This window comes from Phytophthora infestans, genomic scaffold, assembly GCF_000142945.1.
Source record: "Phytophthora infestans T30-4 supercont1.27 genomic scaffold, whole genome shotgun sequence".
Classification (NCBI taxonomy): Eukaryota; Oomycota; class Peronosporomycetes; order Peronosporales; family Peronosporaceae; genus Phytophthora; species Phytophthora infestans.
Window position 1 is genome coordinate 1,949,335 of NW_003303732.1, and position 18,610 is coordinate 1,967,944.

Here is an 18,610-nt window from a genome sequence, read left to right on the forward strand (position 1 = left end):
CGTCCAGAAGCCGGACTTCGACGGACCATTGGCTGGCAAGCCGCCAGCCCTATTCTACTGCTAATCCTAAGAATATATTACCGGGGTTTTCCGTGTGCTTGCCCACTCGACAGCTTGCACCGTCAAGAGCAAAAAGCAGGCAGCACTCGGCTATTTTCCCTGCTGGACTTCCAGTCCCTGTAACTAAGCGTTGCTGCGACTACTTCCTTCATCGTCATGGTCACCACCCGGAGCAACCGAGGAGCGACCATCACTCAACAGCAACTGTCCATAGAGCAAGCCGAAGCTGTCCGTGCAAATTCTTTTCTCCATAAAGGTTGGTGCGCTCATATGCTGTTCGCTCTTCACGCACGATTCGGGACTAATCCACCCGACAAACGCAAGCTACACAGTTGCAGTCGGCGCAACAAGAGGAAACCCACGGAGGCACGGATTGCCGAAGCTGTTGCGACCACGGAAGCGACGAGAGGACGATCAGTACTGAATGGGCCTACATTAGCGTATGTGTAGTTCAGTTCTGTCCACGATTCCCTAGAGCTACGTGCGATCTTAACAAATGCATTCACAGGAGCTCCCCACTCATAATATTCGATCAAGTGGTGAAAATATGATTGCAACTCATAGGACTTTTAATGTGAATTCTCTGAAATAAATACCATTGATACGGTATTAATATTACAGATAAAGTCTAAAAAGCTATAAAAGTTTTTTATCTGCTTAATTAAAGAAGGTAGTTTCTGCATAATTCGTTGCATTTCGCTATTATAAGGCAAATTTCTGTGAGTCACATGAAGTGGCTAAACATGGCTTCAGGCTGTGACGGCAATGAGCAGTACAGTATTGTTTTAAATTCTAACCCACACTCTCGAAGACGGAAGTTCGTACTATCACTACCGGTTTTGTGGCAATTTTTGAACTGCATCGTCGTCTTGACAGCTATCGCTGCCATTCCAAACGATTATATCCTGCGTACCAGGTAGTATTTCACTTCTACATGTAGTGACACTTGAGGAACACTCCTTTGAGGTTTGGCCGGCTCCTGACCTGGAAGGTGCAAACTTCTTCAAGTACCTTCTAATTCTGGCCTGATCGACTGATAAATGTTGTGTTAAACGTCTTGTTATCTCTCCATTTTTTTATGACCCCGTTGAACGCTGTTTATCTGCTTAATCCCTCAACGTACCAAGTGTACAACCAGATGCAGCCCGCCATCATACCGCTGCGTTTCTGTGACTCACATGCGCTTGCTCAGTATAGGTGCAGGCTGTGACCGACGTTTCCAATGCCGACAACATCAGTTGAACTCCTTGAGCAGTATTGTATCCTTGGCTATGCTTACTCACACTCTCCAGGTCCGACGTTCGGCCAGTACTAGGGTCCGTACCCAGTGGACGTCGGAAGTAATAAAATGTGCGGCTCCGGTCTGCAACCACCAAACCAAACGTAGCACAGGGAAAGGCTTAGCATCTTTAGAAATGCTGGGAAACCCCGGAACGTACTTGTGAATAGCATAGTGAACCCATCCGCGACTCTGCTGCACGCCCAGTTGGCGCCACTCTGTCTCTGTAAGTAAGCGATCGGGTAGACTACGCTGCATCTCCTTCGGCAAGATGACGTGTCTGCAACGGCAACAAGATGGAAGAGTCAACAAAAAGACCGTGGATGCTTGCCGATTATCGTTTTCAAAGTCACTTTAGCGCGCCACGTGGAAGTCTCAACGCACCTGTACTCGTGGGTATCGTCCACGTACTTCTCCGAGTACTCGATGCGCGACGACAAGTCGTGGGTCATAGCTGCTGAGTCTCTCACGGACGATGCGGGCTTCGGCCTCGCGCTTCACTTGTCGACTGATATCTGATTGGCTGAAAGGAATCACAGAGCGATTCGTACTTAGTACGAGAATAGCATGAAGCGACGCCAAAAGCAATGGGTACACTTTTCTGCTGAGCAAGACGGGCACCATGTCGCGCGAGAACGGCAAGCAGATGGAGACGGACAGTAAGGAGGCGGGTCTTAATGCAATGTAAATATGACTAATAGTATGGTTTCTATGTAGTGGACGAACACGGGGACATGAAGAACGACGCGATAGCGCAAGCTCACGTCGCATTGGAGCAGTTCACGCAAGAAAAAGAGATCGCGAAGCACATCAAGACGTGGATGGAGGAGAAGTACGGCCCTACATGGCACTGCATCGTGGGCTCCGAGTATAAAACAGCCTTCACGTACGAGAGCAAGAACTTTGTGCGCTTCAACGTCGGCAAGAAGTGCATCACACTCTTCCGTCACCCATAGAACAACAACAAGACTAAAACTGTAGGTTTGCAAACGTGTTCTTTGTCTTTATCAAAGACCTGAATACTACAGATACAGGTCGCCTACGCCTTCACAAGCCTCACACTGTAGCCATCTGCTTAGAACGAGGCGTTGCCCGGCCATCTTGGGAACGGGATCACGTCACGGATGTTCTCAATGCCAGTCACGTAGCGAATAAGGCGCTCAAAGCCCAGACCGAAGCCGGCGTGGGGAACCGTGCCGTACTTACGCAGCTCCACGTACCACTTGTAGTCCTCTGGGTTAGCTCCAGACTCCCTGATCCGAGCCTCCAGCACATCCAGACGCTCCTCACGCGCCGATCCGCCAATGATCTCGCCCACATTCGGCACCAACACATCCGCAGCCGCCACCGTCTTGCCGTCGTCGTTCAGACGCATGTAGAAGCTCTTGAACTCCTTGGGGTAGTCGTAGATCACCACGGGCTTCTTGTAGACCGTCTCGGTCAGATAACGCTCGTGCTCTGAGCCAAAGTCCGTGCCCCACACCGGCTTGACCGAGAACTTGCCCTTCTTCAAGTGTTCTGGCTTCAGTAGCAGCTCCACGGCGTCCGTGTACGAGATACGCACGAACGGGGACTCCACAGTAGCTGCCAGACGCTCCAGCAGGCCCTTCTCGACGTTCTTGTTGAAGAATTCCAGGTCCTCCGTGCAGTGGTCCAGTGCGTATTGCACACAGAACTTGAGATAGTCCTCAGCCAGGTCAATGTCGTCCTTGAGGTCGGCAAACGCGATCTCGGGCTCAATCATCCAGAACTCGGCCAGATGACGCGACGTGTTCGAGTTCTCGGCGCGGAACGTGGGGCCGAACGTGTACACGTCCGATAGGGCGCAGCAGTGGGTCTCCACGTTAAGTTGGCCCGACACACTGAGGTAGGACGGACGGTCGAAGAAGTCCTTGGTGTAGTCCACTTTGTTCTCCTTAGTGAGCGGTAGTTTGCCGTCCGGGTGCTGGCTGAGCAACGTCGAGACGCTGAACATCTCGCCGGCACCTTCGCAGTCCGACTCGGTGATGATCGGCGTGTGGATGTACAGGAAGCCGCGCTGGTTGAAGAATTCGTGCGTGGCGAAGGCCATGGCGTTGCGGACGCGCATGGCGGCGCCGTGGATGTTGGAGCGTGGACGCAGATGCGCGTGGGCACGCAGATGTTCGAGCGTGTGACGTTTCTTACTCATGGGGTACGTGGCACTGTCGGGAATACCACCGTAAACCGTAACCTTAGAGGCCTTAATCTCGACTTCTTGGCCCTTCGCGGGGGACTTGACTACAACACCTTCCACGCTGAAGCTGGCACCGACACCGCCTGACGCGATGGCATCAGCGAATCCCTCGGTCTCCTCCTTGTTGATGACGCACTGCACGCCGGCGAAGCACGAGCCGTCGTTTAGCTCTAGGAAGGCGAAGGCACCGGCGCCAGCCTCACGCAGCGTCTTGGCCCAACCCTTGACGGTCACCGTCTTTCCCTCGTGCTCCAGGCCGCTGCCCAGAAGCTCCTTGACGCGGATGCGGTTGCGACGGAACAGCGTTGGGGCCGTCGTCTGCTTAGCGGAGGGGACCACAGCGTCCATCGTTTCTATCGAGATTTCTAACTGAGCTCTTGAACTGCGTGGCGCTTGTTGCAAAATGAGATTTTGGTTGCTTGGATCGGGTGTCAGGCCGCATAAACAGGTGTGATTGGATGAATTTCATCGTTCATAAGGGTTTTCACGAATATTAGTGGATAAAATTGAGTCTGAGGGGATGGACTACCGGTAGCAAACTTCTTGTGGCGTTGAATGAATGCAGGATGCTGCGTCGGACGCTGCAAGTCGTGGGTGTGCGTGTGGAAGCCTCCAAAGCCGGTAAAGTGGCTAAAAAGCTGCAGAGCCACCTGTTGAATCTACCCAAACTGAGTAATGTGGCGCCTGATCCCTTGAGCGGACGGATAAAGCTCATTCTGCTCAGTACCAACTTGCGCACGCCCGAAACATTGCAACCACTACGCGAGCAGTTGGCAGGGTTTCTGCACGCTGAGAGCTTCAACTTCGTACCTCACACTATTCGAATGGACTGTACTCCGGATGAAATAGATTTGGGTACCGAACCAAAGAACAGGAGAGGAGAGAGACCTGGTTGTCGATTTGGGGCGTGTCCTTTCAACCCGTCGGTCCGGATAACGTCCATCAGCTGCACGAAATGAACGAAAAGCTGTTTCCTGTCAAATATAATGACGCGTTCTATGAATATGTGACGGATGCACCCGAGGGGTACTGTAAACTCGGTACGCTACCGAAGTTGATTTAGTGGCTGGATTTATGCTAAGAGTTTGCTACAGCGTATGCAGACGATGGGGCAGCAATTGGCTCAGTCTGCTGCGAGGTGGAAAAGGTGAAGATATCGGGCAAACGTCGCTATTGTCTGTGCATTCTGACGATCGGCGTGGTGGATGAATATCGCCGCTCCAAACTAGGTGTGGTTCTATATACTACTGTACTGTAGTACTTCGAAGTATTACACTCTGTTTCTTGTGCTGTAGCTGCTGACATTCCATGCATCTTGTTGACTGATGTCATTGTTTTCTTTTGCAGGCAGCTTGCTGCTCGAGAGTGTCATCAAGCAGGCTCGCAGAGACAAGCTGGTCTACGTGTACTTGCACGTGCTGAGCTCCAATACCGCCGCGCATCGCTTCTACTTAACTCACGGCTTCGAAGTAATCAAGGTTCTGCGCAACTACTACTCGCAGCTCAACCCGCCGCACGGCTTCGTTTTGCGCAGGCGGCTATGATAACTCCAGTTGTGAAGTGAACAACTTGAGGGGCATAACGCATGGTACATGGACAATATTTCAGACGTTGGGCGTTGTGGAGCGTGTGGCTGCGGCTGGAACACTCGTTGCGTTGTTAAAATGGACTCAGACGTGGTGTTGAAACTGGTGGAACAAATCTATCGTGGAAGGCTTCAGATTCAAAGTGCTACTACATGTAGCACTTAGAAATGGCTTATGGCGATGTGGACCGAGGTACATCTGTGAACATTGTCTAGGAAATTGGCCGTTCAAGCGTGAAAGTTGGCTTCCCCTCAAGTTGGTGCGAGTGTGCGTGTCTTGTGTTGTCTCTCCCCTATGGCACTAACAGAAGCTACGACTTTCTAAAAAGTGCTGTCTGCTCCGACGCTTCCTTGCTGTTCAAAACAGCCAGATCAAACGCTTTCTCGACATCAGCGCACTGTGTCTTCGAGCCAATATTTTGGAATGAACAAAGTGGCGTCTGTAGGAAATGTAGAATCGAGTAGATGTGAATGACTTGGATTGAACGCGTGCCAGACGCGTTTCGGCCCCCGCCGGGCCTCGTCAGTGGCTTTACCAATCTCGAAGTGAGAACTAACCAACCATCCGCTAGCTAAGACCTATCACTATGCCTAGATCCTTCTAGAACCTTCCATGTGCCGTAACATAGGATACTACTCTGGAGTCGATGTACGTGCACATCTTGCACTTCCAACACTCCCCCTCGACGACATGAGTCGTAGCCGTCTTGGTCACGAGTGTACAGCCATCGGCTGCTCTCCGCATGATGCTTGTCAGCTGCAGCCTCTTCACTGCATACATTCTTGTAGGGTTTACCACCTGCGCGCTGGCCAGCGTAACCGTTGCTGCCGCGATCGCTAGGTTTCCCGGCTCCCTCATGTTCACCACCACGTCGTCCCTTGACACCTTGTAGCCGTCCTTGAGCCTTGCTTGAGCTTGTTGTTGTTCCCCTTCTCGATCGACCTCTTTCGATCCACCACTCACACCACTCGAAACCACCTCCTTGTGCAGAACTCGGCCGTCCTTTTCCCGAACGCAAAGAGCGACTGCGTGTCCACCGCGCACTTGTATGTTCCGCTCCCCCTGTCGTCGGAGCCCGTTGCTTCCGCGACGACTTGAGCGTGATCTCCTCCAGCGCGTATTCCGCGTACACCGCAGTGCCCATACCAAGCCGTTTGGGCTCATAACCTGTAGGAAATGTAGAATCGAGTAGATGTGAATGACTTGGATTGAACGCGTGCCAGTCGCGTTCCGGCCCCCGCCGGCGCCTCGTCAGTGGCTTTACCAATCTCGAAGTGAGAACTAACCAACCATCCGCTAGCTAAGACCTATCACTATGCCTAGATCCTTCTAGAACCTTCCATGTGCCGTAACATAGGATACTACTCTGGAGTCGATGTACGTGCACATCTTGCACTTCCAACAGCGTCATCAAGAACGCTACTTACAAGTAACTTGGTCGTGCAAATGCGCTGGGGGGGGGCTGAGTTAGCTCGATGCTTTCTTTTTGCTATTGCAAAGTTCGAGATTCTTAAACTTCGGTCGCGCTGAGGGCGGGAAAAGTGCAAGTAGATCGGGGACGAGTCTGCAATGAACGCCACATTTAGCTTACGCAATACAACACATAAGTTTAGGCCCATACTTACTTCAGCGCTTTCTTCCGAAAGTTCTTGCTCTTCGGCATAATCAAGCGAACCAGATAGAGCAATTCCTCGAGCTGCGCGCATTCCTTACGGGTCATGCTGGAGCCTTTAGCCAATTGGAAAAGCGCTCGAAGGCCATCATTGCATCGAGAAGCCCAATTCGACTGAGCGCCCCGGTCTGCCGTCGCCAAAACCGCCGCGTAGAACTTTGTACTCGCGTGGAGAAGAGGCTGGAAGTACTTTTGCTTCTTTTCCTTGTCGCTCGACGTATCAGTCCGCAATTTGTTCCACATTCGAGCTACAGGCTTGATCAGCGCTTCAAGATCTAGCGAGCCGTGACTCTTCTCCACACTAGCAGCGCGTGGGTCTCTTTTCGGTGGTAAGGACTGAAGATCGAGGCATGGGACGAACGAAGATGCCGTCATCGCCTGTAGCCATTCGTCCATTGCTTTCCTTCTCGACTTTTGCGCACAGCTGTCCTTAAAGCCACCTATCCGATGCTTCATCTCGTCCAGCAACTGGAACATCTGCGGGTCATCCCGCGGTTGCCAGTGGTGAAACTCATTGGCTGCTGTGAAGATGCTCCTCACAAAGCTCGATAAGCTTTTGTGCCTTGCCACAGTGTACCCAGATATCGGAGTCACTTGGATCTTCTGCAACTCGGTTGCCATTCGATTCCGTACAGTCTGCGTGTCTTCCTGGAGAGTTTTCCGTCTCACTACAGGCGTCGACTCGGACAAGTCCACAGTCGCCTTGCGCTTCTTGCTGCGTGTTGGCGGCGTCACTTCCACCACCTCTGGATCGTCGTCTTCGTCATCAGAAGATAGCTCGTACTCGCTGGTTGTCGGCGATGCAGTTGCTGCTGGTTTCGACTCGGAGACCGTGGGGGCGGCTGATGACGTGGGCGTTGCTGGTTGGTCTGCGGTTGATGAGGAGACTGCGCTCATATTGCGGTGTAGAAGCCGCAGCAAGGGGCCGATCTGGTTGCAGGACTCGCCCAATTGGCGGAACGACGTTTGCACCTGCTCCGAAGCGTTCAACACCAGCGACTTGTGGACGTCCCGAGACGCCTGCGCCACCTTGAGCGTTCGCTCCAGCGCCGAGACCACTTGTTGCACCTGTTTGTCTGCCTGTAGCAGCTCTTCAAGCACTGCATCGACGCAGTGCTGCCGCAACTCGGCGTCACCCACCCGAGACAGGATGGCGTCCATTTCGTGAGCTTATCTAGGGCCAGTGACTTAAATGTGAGTGCCCATTAGGGTTTCAAAGTTGTCATTAATTAGGATTTTTTTTGGCGGAGATGAGCCTCATTTTTGTCGAAAAATGAGGGGGCTTTCAGCTCTGAAACACCACTAAATTGCCGCAAAAACCAGAAATTATCTTGTTACTCGTAACCCCGCGTGAACGAGTCGCAGGGCGTGAACGAGTTGCCGCGCGTGAGGGCGTGAAGGAGTTGCCGCGCGTGAAGGAGTTGCCGCGCGTGAAGGAGTTGCCGCGCGTGAAGAAGTCGCTGCGCGTGAACGAGTCGCAGGGAGTGAGGGCGTGAAGGAGCGTGCTCTTCGGCGGAGATGCGAGCTGCACCCTCGATCCAGCGGTGATTCAGCGACTGTACTACGTGAACAGCGAGCGGGACCGACATTCGCAAGGTTCTGGGAGGGCATGGACCGGCATCGCCGTACAGGTAGCGCAGGACACGGTTGGTCGTCTGCATGGCGAATACCAAGAGGCCGTAGCACATCGGGTTATTGCGGTAACGTGCTGGGCTTGCACGGTGATGGGTGCTAGTGAGCAGGCCCTAATAGGCAACAGTTCAGTGCTACGAGCTCAAATGGGAACTCACGCGCGATGCACCGTAGCCCGGAGCACCAAGCCGAAGTGGCGCAATTCGCGGTCCACACGGGCTCCACAAGATAATTTCTTCCTGGCTGGTGTTGTGTGATTCTGTTGGATTAAGGCTCTACGAAAGATCTTCATGTGGATATGTGGCTTGCTACAGCGGCGCAATTTGGTCAACAAGTGACAAAGCTTCGTCTTCGGGCTTGCCACGCTGCAGAAGTTGCAGAAGTTGCAGAAGCATCGTAGCTAGGGGCAGATTGGGCAAGGTTAAAACTCAAACTTGGTTCACCAGCTTCAGCACTTCCATACAAGCCTCCTTGAGTGGACCCATCACTATTTGCTGACGGATTGTCCATGGTAGAGAATGGAGAAATGTTTTGCCGGCCTCCAAACAGGCCTTCGATGTCGTAGTAGAACGGACAGCTTTTTCAACAGCTTCTTCGAGCGCCAGCCCTGCTTCGAGCTGCGATTCAGTAAGGCCAAATCCCGTCTGGGAGTCTAACCTTTCCCTGATTTTCCTAAACACCTTAAAGTAAGATGTCCAGCGGCTTTGGCATGTAAAACCATCCCATCGCTCGGTATACTTAGCCGGTATCGGCGAACCTGCATCCGCAAAAGTCTTCAAGCAAGATGTAAACACGTACTCTGCCATTTGACCGAAGCCTGAAATCTTTGTGCGCCCCTCCAAAGCCAGCAGAGTGGTCGTAATTTGCCTTGCCCACAATCACATTGAAATTAGCCGGTTTTTTCAGCCATTCCACCATAAACTGCCTCTGCAGTAAGGAGGTGTGGCCACCCTTCTGGCCCTTTTGGCGTGCCATGCTGTACCCTTCGCTTCCCAGCCACCAGATTCAAAAGTAACCAGGTTATATATTTAGCGGCGTACCCCTAAAACTGAGAACTAAAAAAATCAGCTGGAAAAATGCGTCTCGGGAGGCGCATTTTTCGACAAAAATGAGGCTCATCTCCGCCAAAAAAATCCTAATTAATGACAGCTTTGAAACCCCCTAATTAATGACAATTTTGAAACCCCCTATTGTCATTTTCATCATAGAAATATCATTAAAATATTTCGTCATGTTTCTAACCTAAACGGTAATTTTATAAACAACTGACAGTTATTGTGTACGCCACACTACTCTCAATTGGCCATCAATTACTATTTGTAGCCATTTCAGATCACCATGTCGAAGCCTTTGCTGGACAAGACTCTGTTCAAGAAGACGCTGGATGTCGTTGGCGTGCGCGTGGAGGCCAAGAAGATCGGCCGCGTCGTGAAGAAGCTCCACGGCCATTTACTGAACCTGCCACGTCTGCGCAATGTGGTGCCGGACCCGACCAACCCGGACCCGTACAAGAACTCGAGTAGCAAACTTATTCTGCTCAATTCCAAAGTAAAGGACATGGAGACGCTGCAACCACTCAACGAAGACCTGGTAGCCTTTTTAAAAGAGGAGAGCCTGGCCTTCGTAAGCCACGCCATCGAGCTGGACTACAGCTACTTTGCAGTGGACCAGGTGCTCAGTGAGCTTCTACCCAAGGGTATGGACATCCCCAGCTCCTTCGAGACTGTCGGACACATCGCACACCTGAACTTACGCGACAACCAATTGCCCTTTAAAAACGTGATTGGACAAGTTATTCTGGACAAGAACGCACAGATCCGCACGGTCGTCAACAAAACGGACAACATCGAGACCAAATTCCGCACTTTTCCCATGGAAGTGCTGGCCGGTGACGACGATATGGAGGTCGAGGTGCATGAGAGCAAAGCCTCGTTCCGCTTTAACTATGCAGAGGTGTATTGGAACTCGCGTCTGCAGCAGGAACACTTGCGTATCATCCGTCAGATCAAGCCACACGACGTCGTGTGCGATATGATGTGCGGCATCGGCCCGTTCGCCGTCCCCGTGGCGCTCAACGGCAGTAAAGTGTACGCAAACGACCTGAATCCTCGTAGCTATCACTATCTGAAGGAGAATATCGCACTTAACAAGGTGGAGAAGCTCGTCACGGCCTACAATCTCGACGGTCGGGACTTCCTGGCCAAGTTACTGAGTGAGAAGAAGCAGTTCACGCAGGTTCTCATGAACTTGCCGGCGATTGCGCTGGAGTTCCTCGACGCGTTCCCGGGACAGTTCGACCACTGGGAAGGCGAACTCCCGTTTGTTCATTGCTACTGCTTCTCCAACGCGGACGACGTCAAGCAGGACGTCAAGCAGGTACAGTACACTGGACGTCGTACAGAAAATGTTTGTACTCACGCTTTATATATTGCAGCGTGCTGAGAAGATCATGGGCGGAGAATTGGACCCGGAGCGGACGTCGTTCCATCTGGTGCGCGACGTGGCCCCCAAGAAGGTCATGGTGTGCATCTCCTTCCAGCTGCCCGAGTCTATCGCGTTCAGCTCGGAGCGTCAGGCGTCGAAGCAGGACGACCCGAAGCGGAGAAAGGTGGCGGCTGAGAACGCAGCTTAGTGCAGTGCTTGTTAGAGGGAAATCTAGAATGTTCAGTCTACATTTCAGCTTTAGTCTCTAGGGAGTGAGCTGTCTGCGTAGCACGTAGCAGTCTGGCGGCTCGATGTGTTTGTAGTAGTCGCGTAGGATCTGTGTGGCCTCGAAGCCATGTGAGCGATAGAAACGTAGGGCCGCGCTGTTGCTGGTCTGCACGTGGAGATATACCTGTACCACGCCGTCTTGAGCGGACTGCGCGACGACTTTTTCTAGGAGCTGACTGCCGATTCTAGCACGACGATAGCTTTCCAGCACCCCGAGCGTCATGATATACGTGCGTTCTAGACCTTCAGGTCCTTCCTTCACGGGCTCCCGTCGACAGCAGATAGCGCCCACAGCATAAGATCCGACACACGCTGACCATAGATACATCGTGTCAAAGCTCGTTAGCTTACCAAGCTTTGTGCGCTTACCTAGTTGTGCATATCCCGGTGGAGAGCTCACCACCTCCTTGTAGAACGCCAGGTTGTATCTCACAGGGAAGAGCTGCAGGTTGAGCTCTCGTAGTCGCTGCACATTGCTCTTGTCGACAGGCTCGAACACGACGTTCGTCGTCATCGCAAGTCTTGCGCTGTCAACCTCAACTTTATACTCGCCCTCAGTCGACTCGCTACGCGTAGAGCTGGTCGTATGTGGCATTTTTGGCCGACAGTTCTTCGCCACGCACGACAACGAGAATGGTTTCGTTTCTTGTAACGGTGCAACTTGAAGTGAGTCGTGCGTAACCAGACCGGTCAATCACGCGCGATCTTAAGCGACGTATCAATTTGACAAGGTTCCTGCAGCATGAAGCTCAACGTGTCCCTCGCTCTAGCCATCTCCGCTGTCTCCACAAAGCATCAAGAGGCTTCATCTCCTCTCCAATCACGTATGACAAGCTCAGACGAGTTGGTGAAGCTCCAGCACGTCGTGAGTCCCGTACTGGCGTCGACCAACCTCCTGGACAGCGACAACTTCTTCGTGTGCGGCTCCAAGGTGCCTGGTATGAACGGCCACTACGTGTTGCAGCCACCGGACGTGGTGCAGTCGGACCCAGACACGCCCGTATTCTTCAGAGAAGATGGCGAAGACGAAGCTCTAGCTACAGATTTCCGGCTGTTCCGTCACAACGGCTTCTGGATGATCGCCGACGTCGAACCGTGGCCGCCAGTTACGCACTTCCGCTGCGATCCCACCAAGACGCAGGTCATCGGCGTGGACGTCGCTGAAGTGTGCGGCTTGGGGCAGATTACGCCACCTCGGATCGGCTATTCGCCTGCCGATCCCAAGCTGGGCGACTTCTCTCTCACTCTACATCGCCATACCTGTCAAGAAGAACTACAGATTGACACACGTAGGAACTTCTCTCGAAAGGAAGAGCTTTAACTTAATCTAAAGCTGCTTAGTTTGTTGTTTACGGCCTCAATTCCACGTCACGGCGAGGTTTTGCTTCCTGACGGCGAAGACGCAGGCTAACGGCAGGTGATCTGACGGACAGTGAGCGTTGGGTAGCCATCCTGAAGCGCGACCGAAGAGATTAGGGAGCGTAGGAGCACACCACGTCCCCATGTAGCGTGTGCTCATGCTGGTGTCGTCCGTCCAGTCGTCGGGTTTGTGTTTGACCCACTCGACGTCCTCGACACTCACCGGTTCACGGATATCTTGTCCTGTCGCTTCCAGCTCCTCGAGCGTCGGTAGCTCCAGCAGTTGGAACGGCGTCAATTGTCCCGTGGAGTGAAAGATGTAGTCGATTGTCCCTTGGAAGTTCTCGCTCGAGAACGTGAGCTCAGGCTCACTCAGATACTCAGCGTACGCGCCGTACGCATTCTCCATCATCTCACTATGAACAACTAGACTGTCCCGGTCGGCTCGAGACTGCAGCGTCGTGTACCGCTTCGCCTCTGCGCGTTGATCGCTGCCACCCACAGTCTTGTCAACTGAAGACAACAGAGGTCGTGGACACGCTATCGCATTAACGATCGGCTTGGCGTCACTCGCGTATCGTGGCGTACGACCCGAACCATAGGAAATATCGTACGGCTTCACGTCTGGAGGTACGTCTGGAGCAAGGAATAAAGGTTTCTCGTCCGTGTCAGCATTGTTAGGAGCGGTCTTCTTGTAAGCAGCATGCTCGAATGTACTCCCCGGAGCTGAGGGTTGACTCCAATACCCCCATCCGTACTCGTTACGAGCCATTACACGGAACTGGTACGTCATATTGGCACTAAGCGACGTCACTATAAACGACTTGGACGCACCGTCCGATACAGATAGCTCGTACAGGAAGCCTGACGATTTACTCATACAGTTCTTGACGGCAACTTTGTACTCCAGAATGGGAGTAGACGGAGTGAGTGACGTTGAAGAAGGCTGAGGAGGTTCCCATGATACTCGTAAGGACAAAGACGTCGGGTCGTCGATCACTGGGCGTCCTGGAGTTGCTGGCACCTCACACACAGGACGCCTGCGACCTGTTAGAATAGTATGGTAGACATCACTACTAGGAGTCGCGTTAAATGTCCCAGTCAGCACGATAGGCAGCTGAAAATCGGCGTTAAACACGGCTACCTGTCGACACAGATACTCCGTTTGAAGCACACGCACACGCTCCAACTCGGACGAGGCACCCGATGCAAGTTGCGTATTGACTACACAAAGCGCAGAGGGCAACGACGAGGTCTCCCATGGCTGCAGACTCACCATTAGTGCGAGCTTATCTTGCTTTGCTCTAGCTGCAAGATTCGCGTCGTTGACGTTGGCACACAAGTCGTTGAGATGCACCTCCGCTGACCGGAAGAGCTGAAAAGTGGACTTCCTAAATGCTGTCACAAGACCGTCATCTATCTCCTTGGCTGCGATTGTCGAGCTGGACGCTGCAGACGTAGCGTAGATACTGTCATAACCGGCAATAGCGAGCTCTGCAGCCCACCAGTCGTCATACTCGTCGACTTCCTGTAAACACATGACGTCGGCATCGTACGAAAGGATTTCTCTGCATTATGGACGGTGACTTAGTATTAAATATGACTACGTAAGCTACTAGCATCAAGTTTGTCTAACCGTAGCAATCTTTCTCGTCGTTGTCGGATGTTGAGGATGGCCGTACCGACATAGTTCTTGCCTCTACGTTGCATACGTCGTGCACCCATTTGCGACAGCACGTTGTACGTGAGCACTGACACCTTCTCGAGGTCTACTAGCTCGGCTAAGTCTGCAACATCCTTCTTTGCAGGCACGAACGCTCGGAACGGCTCGTCCGCGTTAGACGTTGAAGCCATCCCGACTCGAAAACGGCACATGGCTACAGATCGTTAATTTCGTAAATACCTAGAAGTCATAGAAATTAAGCACGATCTTTAAATTGACTACCCAAAAGTCAAAGCCCACTTCCAGTCGTCCAGCCAACAGACAAGCATTGCCAGCCATGACGGACGAGCTGGAGCTACTGACGCCGCCGCCGCAGGCCGCGCCATCCTCAGGGCGCGTGGGTCTCTCCGCCGCTACGCTCGTGTACTCGTCCGACGGTCGCTACGTGTTCCAGCGTCAGGCGCACGTGGTGCGCGTGCTGCACTCGCAAAGCGGTCGCGTCCTTCACGAATGTGTTCGCGCTGACAACAAGAGCGCGGTGCGCGCGCTGGCACTGCACCCACACAACGCGCTGCAGTTGCTAGCTGCATACGACGACGGCTACATTATCGTGTGGGATTTCGTGGAGCACAAGCCGCTCGCGGAGCTGGATGCCAAGGCGCCCGTACTGTGGATGGCGTCCAGCCGCACGAGCGCGTCGCAGCTTCTTCTGGTCGTCCAGACCGACGCAAACACCTGGAGCCTAATAGAGTTCAGCCTAAAGAAAAAGAAACGCGGTCGCGTGTTGTTTCAGAATAGCAAAAAGCTGTTCCAGGCTGCTGCGCTGCAGAGCTACACGACGCCACAAGGTGACGGCGAACAGGCTGTTCCGGGAGACTTTTTAGTAGTGGCGGCCGGCGACAAGCTGGTCACTTTATGGCTCCACCACCAATCGGGAGCTAAAGACTCGGGCAACCGCGTGTACTCAATGCAGAAGCTCAACCACCTTCGTGACGTCACGTGCGTCGCCGTCAGCCCGACGCAACGGGAGTTCTCTATCGGCGACCAGATTGGCCAGATCTACCGATACCAGCAGCAAGGAGAAACAGCGTCCAAGATGCACTGGCACTCGCACGCCGTGCACTGCATCCAGTACTCGAGCGACGGCCAGTTCCTGCTGTCGGGCGGTGAAGAGTGCGTGCTGGTGTCCTGGCAACTGGAAACAGGTCGTCGCGCTTATCTGCCGCGTCTCCCGGCGTCCGTGGAGGTCATTGCGCCTCGTCAAGACGGTGGCGTGTACGCCGTGGGCCTGGCGGACAGTGTACTCTTCCAATACAACCCGGTGACGCGCGAACAGGAGTGGGAGGCGCGTGGCTTTGTCGCGTGCCGGTAATTCGGGCAGCCATCTCGGCGGCGGACGCGTCAGTTAGTAGTAGACCCCAGTGTACAAGGCGCTTCGTGCTCAATGGATCGTCCGGCGCGAGCGTGCTGCAGTTCTACGAGCCGTTCGCGGAACCGTGTACTGCAGACGTTGCTGCTATCAGAGCGAAACCAGGTTACGCGCACAGAGGACGAGGTGTTGCCTACGCTTCGTGCGTCACACTCGTGCTTCAGCTCCCGTGGCGGCGACTTGGTGACGCTTCATGCGCCGACGACGGCGAAACACGGCGACGAACAGGCTCTGCGCTTCTGGACGCGTCGTGTGGACGGCTCGTTCTTTGTCAACACGGCAATTGACGCGCCTCACGGCCGCGCACAGGTAACGAGCATGACGTACTCGCCTTCCCAGACCGAGGACAGTCTGGTGACGGCGGATGAACAGGGAGATTTCAAGGTGTGGCAGAAGACGGCGACGGAGACAGGAGGCGCGTCGTGGCACTGTCAGGCGGTTGTGCGCTTCCGTGACGAGCCGGTCACTGCCGTGGGCTTTGCGCGCGATGGATCGTTGCTTGCTGTGGCGTACGGTAACAAACTCACGCTCTGGGACGTCGCTACGCACTCGTTGCGGCGTGTGATCCCGTCCGCGGACGGCCAGACAATTACTCAGATTGTTTTCCCCGGTATCAACTCGCCGTACGTCGTGGTTGTGACAGACAGTCAGGTACAGGTGTGGAGTTTGTTGTCGCTGTCGCTGTGGTGGCGCTACACGGTACCCAAGGGTGCCGTCGTGGCCGAGGAATCTCTGTACGAACGCTTCTTGGTCTGGTTGCCAGTGGACGACTCGAAGAAGAAAACGCTGGTGCTGGTTTTCGACGCCCAGACGCCTGTACCGACCTGCGTGCGTGTTGTAGACGTTGGCTGTAAGGTGTGGAGCGCTGGTTTCCACCCCGGCACTGGAGACATTGTGCTTCTTGACAACAAGACCGGAGTATGGAGACTGGACGGACCTAAGGCCAGATCGCAGGACGCCCGGCGCCGGAAACAGGCCCACGTTGCTGCCGTCGCTGCGCGCGACGCCGCCAAGGACGGCGAACAGGAGGCCAAGGCTCTCAGCGCCATCTACAACGCCGCCAGTGGCGGTCGTCTTGCAGAGAAAAAGTCCAGCCACATGCATGCGGGGCCTCATGGCGTGGCGGCCAACGGCTCTGCGTCTAGCAGCCTGTTCGACGCGCCGGCTCACGTCCTGCCGTCCATGACGGCACTGTACCGGTCGTTCATGGACACCATGCTGCCGAAGCCCCACCAGGTTGCTGAAGCCGACGAGACTGTTAAGAACGCGAACGAACCGTCGACGTCGCAGAAGAAGAAGAACAAGCGACGTAAGAAGCAGCAACAGCAACAAGCCACGACGGATCCGACCGTGAATGAAAGTGGAGAGCAACGCAAGCGCATGAAGCTCCAGGTAGAGAAAGAACTGGCTAACACGGAGTTGCAGCAGCAGACATACTCCAAACTGCTCGAGACATTTCGCAACAGTAAGGCGCGTCGGGCGTAGGCTCGTGCAGGACTTCAGATGAAATAGATTTACATGTTCAAGCTACCTGGTGCTGCATTTTGATATTTTTCTTGCTCTTGCGGCTCTCACTCTTCAATATTTTTAAATGTTATTAAAAGTACTGCGTGCCGAAAATAAAGTATTATACCGGTAATGCTCATGTAAATATACCGGTATTTACAAGGTAAAAAAATATTCAGGACTGGGGACACAACAATTATTAACTAGTAGTATAACTTATACTTCGAGGTATTACAGTAGTACTACGTATGGATATAATAAGTAGCGTTTGAAAGCTTAGTGCTAGCTTCGTAGTTGAAGGCGCAGTGGTTCTAATGGCGACTGTATCGCCTGGTACTGCGGACTCGGAATGTTTGGTACCTTATTTCCTTTCGGTGATAGCTCCACGGATACTTCAATCGGAGCCTCATTGTCAGCTAGGAAGCTTTCGTGCAGTGGGTAAGTTTTGGGGTTATACACAAAACACAACGCCAGCGTGGACGAGTTGAGTGTGATGAAGAGGATGTTGGGAGCGATAATGATCCAATTGGCCGTCAGAGAGCCGTACGTGAGCCACATGACGTTGCTGGTCAGACTGGCCATCACCATGTGCGCATTGATGAAGACAGCCGACTTGTGCTTGAGCACTTGGAGCAGCTTCTCCATCGGTGCTGCGTACAGACAGATGGCCGTCGCATCGCCGATATATCCCATAGTTTTAGCCACTTGAGCTCGCGTTTGACCAGTGTAGCCAATGCCGCCGAGGACAGCGTAGATCGATAGGATGACGATCACTGATACCGCTGCTATAACAACTCGAGCGACGTATCTACGCTCGGTCGTGTATCGCCAGTAGACTGCGATGTAGACAACTGAAGCAAGGTCGCCGACGGCGAAACAACTGAAGACGGGGAAGACGTTTTCGTCCAGATAACCGTACGTCATCCAGACGTGGGAGTTGATAGCGAGCATGACGAGAGGAAGAACAGAGGCGACGCCCACGTGCTTCTGCTTGTGAATCTGGCGCATCAGGATGGAAGGACTGCAGATTAAGGCCAAGGCACCGACGGCGGCGAAGATCCGGACGACGAGAAGAACTGTGCTGTCGACCATCGTGGCAGTGTCGAAGCGTAAACCAATAGACTGGTAGGAGACGCGCTGAGTGCTTGAAGGTAAATTGAAGAGTGAGACCATCTAGAAGAAGAAGAGCGAGAACAACTTCAGTTTTTTTCATCGTGTTTTGCACTTGGTGGTCTGTCTCATGCAACTTCATCATAACAAAAAGTTTAGATGCACATCGAGCTGACTGGCGCAAAATGAATGTCCGATCCAGTGACAGCAGTGGCGTCACCGTTTTGACAACAATTCGTTCGTGGAGTTTCTCGAATTCCTTTTCCATCTGCCACTGGCACTCTCTTTTCCTATTCTGTCTTGTGTCCAGCAGCATGTCAACAGAGTTATCTGTTCCAGAAATCGCCCATCTCTTTCAGTTAATTGGTCACATGACGAATCTCAAAT

General features: G+C 53.2%; 10 protein-coding genes across 10 annotated transcripts; 4 read left to right on the forward strand and 6 right to left on the reverse strand.

Annotated features, from left to right (window-relative positions):
- Positions 1-784: 784 nt before the first annotated feature.
- On the reverse strand, positions 785-1,791 carry PITG_12863 (cyclin-dependent kinase regulatory subunit; the record flags this gene model as incomplete). The annotated part of the gene is made up of 4 exons (XM_002900186.1): positions 785-797; positions 1,385-1,423; positions 1,500-1,619; positions 1,724-1,791. 4 exons carry the CDS (start codon positions 1,789-1,791, stop codon positions 785-787), a joined length of 240 nt encoding a protein of 79 aa, XP_002900232.1.
- A 623-nt stretch (positions 1,792-2,414) lies between these two features.
- On the reverse strand, positions 2,415-3,945 carry PITG_12864 (asparaginyl-tRNA synthetase; the record flags this gene model as incomplete). The annotated part of the gene is made up of 1 exon (XM_002900187.1): positions 2,415-3,945. The coding sequence occupies one exon, from the start codon at positions 3,900-3,902 to the stop codon at positions 2,415-2,417; it is 1,488 nt and encodes a 495-aa protein (XP_002900233.1).
- Positions 3,946-4,509: 564 nt separating this feature from the next.
- Positions 4,510-5,098, forward strand: PITG_12865 (acetyltransferase (GNAT) family, putative; the record flags this gene model as incomplete). The annotated part of the gene is made up of 3 exons (XM_002900188.1): positions 4,510-4,594; positions 4,649-4,783; positions 4,902-5,098. The coding sequence occupies 3 exons, from the start codon at positions 4,510-4,512 to the stop codon at positions 5,096-5,098; spliced, it is 417 nt and encodes a 138-aa protein (XP_002900234.1).
- A 352-nt stretch (positions 5,099-5,450) lies between these two features.
- PITG_12866 (uncharacterized protein) lies at positions 5,451-6,284 on the reverse strand (the record flags this gene model as incomplete). The annotated part of the gene is made up of 2 exons (XM_002900189.1): positions 5,451-5,669; positions 5,919-6,284. 2 exons carry the CDS (start codon positions 6,282-6,284, stop codon positions 5,451-5,453), a joined length of 585 nt encoding a protein of 194 aa, XP_002900235.1.
- Positions 6,285-9,782: 3,498 nt separating this feature from the next.
- PITG_12867 (tRNA (guanine-N(1)-)-methyltransferase, putative) lies at positions 9,783-11,076 on the forward strand (the record flags this gene model as incomplete). The annotated part of the gene is made up of 2 exons (XM_002900190.1): positions 9,783-10,820; positions 10,879-11,076. 2 exons carry the CDS (start codon positions 9,783-9,785, stop codon positions 11,074-11,076), a joined length of 1,236 nt encoding a protein of 411 aa, XP_002900236.1.
- A 57-nt stretch (positions 11,077-11,133) lies between these two features.
- PITG_12868 (acetyltransferase (GNAT) family, putative) lies at positions 11,134-11,751 on the reverse strand (the record flags this gene model as incomplete). The annotated part of the gene is made up of 3 exons (XM_002900191.1): positions 11,134-11,468; positions 11,526-11,677; positions 11,720-11,751. The coding sequence occupies 3 exons, from the start codon at positions 11,749-11,751 to the stop codon at positions 11,134-11,136; spliced, it is 519 nt and encodes a 172-aa protein (XP_002900237.1).
- Positions 11,752-11,898: 147 nt separating this feature from the next.
- PITG_12869 (uncharacterized protein) lies at positions 11,899-12,477 on the forward strand (the record flags this gene model as incomplete). The annotated part of the gene is made up of 2 exons (XM_002900192.1): positions 11,899-11,937; positions 12,001-12,477. The coding sequence occupies 2 exons, from the start codon at positions 11,899-11,901 to the stop codon at positions 12,475-12,477; spliced, it is 516 nt and encodes a 171-aa protein (XP_002900238.1).
- A 36-nt stretch (positions 12,478-12,513) lies between these two features.
- Positions 12,514-14,369, reverse strand: PITG_12870 (uncharacterized protein; the record flags this gene model as incomplete). Its single annotated transcript, XM_002900193.1, has 2 exons — positions 12,514-14,039; positions 14,132-14,369. 2 exons carry the CDS (start codon positions 14,367-14,369, stop codon positions 12,514-12,516), a joined length of 1,764 nt encoding a protein of 587 aa, XP_002900239.1.
- Positions 14,370-14,515: 146 nt separating this feature from the next.
- On the forward strand, positions 14,516-17,092 carry PITG_12871 (uncharacterized protein; the record flags this gene model as incomplete). Its single annotated transcript, XM_002900194.1, has 2 exons — positions 14,516-15,546; positions 15,652-17,092. 2 exons carry the CDS (start codon positions 14,516-14,518, stop codon positions 17,090-17,092), a joined length of 2,472 nt encoding a protein of 823 aa, XP_002900240.1.
- Positions 17,093-17,312: 220 nt separating this feature from the next.
- Positions 17,313-18,286, reverse strand: PITG_12872 (MtN3-like protein; the record flags this gene model as incomplete). The annotated part of the gene is made up of 1 exon (XM_002900195.1): positions 17,313-18,286. One exon carries the CDS (start codon positions 18,284-18,286, stop codon positions 17,396-17,398), a length of 891 nt encoding a protein of 296 aa, XP_002900241.1.
- Positions 18,287-18,610: the final 324 nt, after the last annotated feature.